Below are 5,866 nucleotides of genomic sequence, written 5' to 3'. Positions count from 1 at the left end.
TGGAAACCTGTATGGAAGCCATGAGCTGCCGCATGCAGATTGTCAACAACTCTCACAAATTTCTACACATCTAGATGATCCTTTGTTGAAAATTTCGTGTTGCTTTTGAATGTGTTGTATAGGTGCTAGAAATTCATGTTGATTTCATGTGGATTTGTGATAAGAATTATTGAACACACCACATTAATATAAAAGGGATAGAAACTTTACAAATCCTAATCTTTGACAATTAATGGCCTTGTTTTCACCCATAGCCACCGTTCTATGCACATAATTGGAAGGCCCATTTTTCGACATCACATATAGTATATATATCACAATTAATGATTCCTTCAATATGTCATAGACAACTGCCAAACACAAACAATAATTTCATCAAATGTACACCAACGCTTATAATTTAATTCTTAACTCACAAAATCAAGTTACTACACAAAGCTAGTATTCAAGTTAGTATTTTTTTAAAAAAAAGTTTTTTATTTTTTAGTATTTAGAAATAATTTTTTTTAAGATTTTTTTTTTAATTTTTGACATAAAAAATATTGTAAAATATTAAAAAATATCAATTATATATTTTTTTAAATCAAATGTACTTATAAAACTCATCTAAAAACATTTTCAAACTCAAAAATAACCTGTAAAATCATCATAGCAACCCTATGATATCCTTTATAATTTATTCCTGGTTATTTTTATCACTCACCATGCACTTGTCTTGAGAGTTTTTTTCAATCACACACAAATGAAGACCCAATCCCTTATATTTATTTATACAAGTTGATATTAACCGAAAACTTGAGTCCTAAAAGACTAAGGACTTAACGATCCACAAAGCAACAAGTTAATTATGATTAAAGCAACTTAGATATCCTAAGTTGTCATTGACTTGATTTCAAGTTAGCTTGGTTTATTTTCTAACATCCATGTATCTTCTTAGTTACCTTAATATTCAGAGACATTTATCCTAAGTTGTCATTGACTTGATTCCAAGTTAGCATGGTTTCTTTTCTAACATCGATCCATGTATCTTCTTAGTTACCTTAATATTCAGAGACATTCCATCAACACAATAGGCACAAGAGGCTAAATTCTTCCCAATTAACTACGAATTAATTAAGATAAAACTAATTCATTCATTTACAGATATAAAATTCCATCTAGCTCGAATTACCATTAATTTTATTTCACAATCCAACAGTCCCATCTATCAACTCTATTCATGTGTCCAGATGCATAAACTTGGATTTCAAAAATCAATTTTAGAGAGAAATCCAAAACATAGAAATCAACTCCATCTTTCACAACTTATCATTTCAACGTATACAGTCAAAAGAAAACAAAGCAACCCGTTACCTCTTAATTTCGACAACCTTCACCTTTGACAACTTCGATAATTCTTTTGCCTTTGGCCGGTTTTCCTTCGCCGCCGCCACTGCAAGACCACAACAATTGCTTTTAATTAGTAAAACAAACTGTAGCCTCACGATTCAAACTTACTCAAACATACTGCGAGATAATAAAACAAACACGCACACCAAGGAATTACTGGCAATTATTTACCTGGCATTACATTTGCTCCTCGTCTAGGCTCTCTTGGGCGGTCCTTCTCCTTCACATGCTTGCGGATTAGGGTAAAGACTGCTTGTATTTCATGGCTAGAGATGTGTGTGTGTTTTTGTGTCAAGATAAGTTCAGGGCTATATGTTATAACTATCAGTTGAAGTTTTGAAAATTGATCTATAGAGTTAAATCGGTCATGTTTTAGATTTGGTGATGATTTTTCTTTCTTTGAAAGATGATCAAGGTTATTGTAGAATTTTCTGCAACCACGTGGAAGCCCAGTCACTAATTATGAAGGCAGGGAGGCAGGCATGCATGCATGCCAACTAGCTGGGGAGCACCACCGGGATTGGGTGGACTCTACCTATTTGGCCAACTGATATGTTGCGTGCTGTGTATTTTAAAACCAAAGAGCACGCGTCAAGTTCTTGATGGCCGACGGCATTGTAGAATTTGCCACAAAAAAAGAGAGAGGAATGATCCACCTCTTTGTTCGTGTTCGTGACATTGTACATTGGTTCGGGCAATGACCAGCATCTAGGCCCACCACCTGAACCAACAGCTGGAACTGATAAGGTCTGGGCCCCTCCCCCATTTCTCTGAAAAAAATATCTTAATCATTGACGCAGTAAACCTTGAGATTCATGGCAGAGATTTAGAATCAGAATGTGAGAAAAGCAACACTGCAAATGCAGTAAGATTGTTTTTTCTCTTGCTTTAACTTTGACAAAGTTTATTAATTCATGTCTGCTTTTCATCACCAATCCATAGAGACTAGCTGGGGAGGGAGGGAGGGAGGGAGGAGAGTTTAATTGCCAGTTAGGTGGGAAACTACCATCCATATATCAGAAGCATACACACACACATGTGTGTGTATATATATATATATATATAAATTACAGGTAGCAGCAGCTTTGGCCAGAAAGAAGAAATTGCACAAACAATGATGATGAGATGTTCCGTAGGACTGAGCAATAATGAAATGAAAAACCCAAATGAGGTCCTTTATCAAAACCACCCAACACCTGTTAAAATAGTACTGTCTTTCCTTCAAACCCTAGCTAAAATCCCATTTTAATCACACTCAAAAAAAATTTGGAATAATAATTAGGGAAAATAAACGCAAAAGAAAAGGGAAACAAAACTCCAGTATTTCAAGAACAATCAAACCTCACGTGTGTTACACATAAAAACTACACAAGTGGAGGGATGATGGTCATGATGATGCTCTTGCTTTGCTTGCTCCATCTCTATGAGTGATGACTCGTTGTATCATGCCGATCATCGCTTCCTCCACCACCGCCACCATGATGTGAGTGAGAGCCACTCGCCTGTGATTCTGATAGACCTGAAGGTCGGTAGGGATTCAATCCAGCTAGCATGTTCAAATGCCCTTCACTTATCCCACTATTACCAGCACTGGCACCTCCAATGCTAGTAGACCCCAGTTGCTGGCTAGGCAATAAGGTAACAGGAGCAGGGAAATTCATAAAATGCAACCCACTTGACATGCTGCCTCTGTACACACTACTGTTGTTGACAGAAGGAAATGTCCATATAGGGTCTCCGCTCATGACTTGATTGTTATTGGAATTAGCCAGCATCCAAAAATTTGCTGGAATTTGACCATGACTAGCTGGGATTGCCCCTGAACTGGATTGTAACAAGTAATTCCCCATCTGATGCTGTTGCGATGGTGATAAATCTTGCTCGGACCTTCGTTTCCTGCTTAAACTCTCTTCTGTCTCCGTTGATAATTCCAGTGAAGAATTGTCTCGCAGTTCTTGCTTCGCTTGCAGCACTGCATTCAGATTGTTACTAGATTGGAAACTTAGGAATGTCGGTGGTTGTGAGGTTTCTAGCCCAATTCCAGGGAACAAACTCCGACTACGTTGCTGCAGTGAAAAGTTTGGATTGAAACTCCCTGATCTTAGGTGAGAAGGAAGTGACATACTTGAACCTGAGCTACGCAAGGATATGTTGAGTGAAGTGAAATTAGCAGGGATTGTGCCCGTGCCTGTGGCAGCGATCACTGCTGGTTCAGCTTGTTGAAGTAACCACTCGATGGTTTCACCATCTGATTTGTGGCCAAGTTCTCGAGTGAGCTGAAAAACCCTAGCAGCGCAGAGAGCTGGCATGCGAATTCTACGACCACGTCCATCCACCTTCGTGTGTCTGTCTTTTGTTGATGTTCGTTTTGGAGGGGGTTTCTTTGATGGTTCAGCAACCTCAATTTGGAGATTCGAGGTGGAGTGATTTGTGTTCGTACTGTTGCTGTTGCTGTTAGGTTCGGTAGCGGAGATGGGAAGAGAAGGGTAAGGAGAAGAGGAAGAGCAAGGCTCGTCTTCTTTCTTTTCCAGCAATTGGAATGGGAAGGTTGGGCGGTGGTGGTGCTGGTGGTGGTGCTGATGGTGGAACTGATCATCACCTCCTTCCATGATGGCATGAAAATATGTGGGAATTTCTCCAATGGCTTTTCTTTCCCCCTCTTTATTTTCTATGAGAAAAGACTGAATATTTACTAGAAGAGTCTGTATTGAGAGAGGCGGAGAGAGAGAGAGAGAGAGAGAGAGGCCCTTTTTTTATTCCTCGCGTCTCTTTTGGGTGCCTGGAATTCCCTCCCTTGAGAATTAATGTTAGAGAGAGGATAAGAGAGGAAGAGCTGGACGAGCTTTAAGCAACAAACATAATGAGTGGGAATTATATGGGGTAAGCTTTAAAAAGCAATTTTTTTAACAAAAAGAAAAAATTGCTTTGTTGATGTGTCGACAAGCTTTTTGTTTTCTTTTTTTTTTTGGGGAAAAAAAAACTCAGGCCCCAACCTACGATGTTCTTCCCATATCAACCACCATTCTTCAGAACTTGGACAAATATGGCTCAACCTTTCACAATAAAAGTTATAAATTATGGGTTCCTACCGTGTATCGCCTTCCTTTTTAGTCTCCACCAACGTTGAAACTGTTGTATCGTTTGTGCAACAGGCTCCATTAATTTCCTAATTTGGTTTTATAGTGACTATTTTGTATCGATCGACTGTGTAATTTGGTTTCTTACTTCACTCGATTAAAGAAAAGTGCTTATTGCTTTGATTGATATTCATTTGAAAGATGGTGTAAGTTAATTATGCATGCAAAAACCCTTGATAAGATTTTTCAAAAAAAAAAAAGATGTTTCTTAAAATACCAAGATTCAAATGATGAAAGAAAGGGAGCATGGAGGAAAGTTTTGATGTGTTTGCTTGTAGTTTGTACAATGGACTTATTGGAAAATATATAATTCAAAGTAATGGCTAGAGCAAGCACATCATCTTGTGATGAAGAATAAGATTAATTTTTCTAGATGCTTTGCAGTAATTTTAAATCCCTTTTTGGGTTTTTAAAGAAAAAAAAAGATGTCTTTGATTTTGTTCTTACGTTTTTAACTTTATGTCTCATCGATTTGAATTTTCACAGTAATAAAAAAGATTTTTAAATAATTTGATTTTATTTTTTAAGTTTAATTTTGTGATCAAATTTAAGTCAATTTTTATTTAAATTTAATACAAGTCTTTAATATGTTATTTCAAAAACAAGTATTTTAGTATGATGAAATCTCGTTAAACTCGTAAAATAGATGCTTGTCGTATACATATTACATGTTTTATTATTGCTTAAAAAAACATTAGTTTTAAGAATTCCTAATGAAAATATAGGACCAATCACTTTTAGTGTTGAAAAGTTGAGTCAATGTTTAGTAAGGTTTTGAAAATTGAAGAGTGATATGGGAAATCAAATGTAAGTTGGGGACTGATTTGTAGTTAATTTTTATTTTATTTTTGTGAATCAAGGCAGCGAGGTTCCTTTTTATTGTGGTTGGACAGCCCCTTTGGTTCAGACTCCACGTGAGGTGCTCTTTTTATCATTCAATTTTCAAAGACAATGGTGGCCAGAGGTGGGTCCAATCCCAAGTCAAAAATTTGAGAGACTTATTATTAGGTGGGTCCCATAACATTCAAGCAAGGACCCTGATAGGTGGACTCTACATTAGGATACTGACACGTGGCGTGAGGATCACAATACATGATCTACTGCGGTCACTAGCATCATAATTCATACATCAAAATTTTAGATCAGCTTTGGCCGTTTATAAAAAATACTCAACTAACATTTTTCAATTATTGATTTTAGAATATGTTTTTCTCAGATGAACCTACTCTTTTTCTTTTTTTAGGAAACAACCTTGAAAATCAATCAAAATATAAGGTAATGTTTGATATATTGTACCAAGATGGAAAACAGAGATAATAAAAACCAGTCAAAAAAGAAAA

The 5,866-nt window shown here is 36.6% G+C and overlaps 1 protein-coding gene across 1 annotated transcript; it reads right to left on the bottom strand.

The window, feature by feature from the left end:
- Positions 1-2,492: 2,492 nt before the first annotated feature.
- On the bottom strand, positions 2,493-4,247 carry LOC118031364 (transcription factor TCP15). Its single transcript, XM_035035744.2, has one exon. It carries the CDS (start codon positions 3,996-3,998, stop codon positions 2,811-2,813), a length of 1,188 nt encoding a protein of 395 aa, XP_034891635.1. The 5' UTR covers positions 3,999-4,247; the 3' UTR covers positions 2,493-2,810.
- Between the last annotated feature and the right edge of the window lie 1,619 nt (positions 4,248-5,866).

The sequence above is a fragment of the Populus alba genome, chromosome 11, assembly GCF_005239225.2.
Source record: "Populus alba chromosome 11, ASM523922v2, whole genome shotgun sequence".
In the NCBI taxonomy this organism is placed as follows: domain Eukaryota; kingdom Viridiplantae; phylum Streptophyta; class Magnoliopsida; order Malpighiales; family Salicaceae; genus Populus; species Populus alba.
Note: the sequence above shows the minus strand (reverse complement) of the source record. Positions and strands in the feature narration are given on the sequence as shown.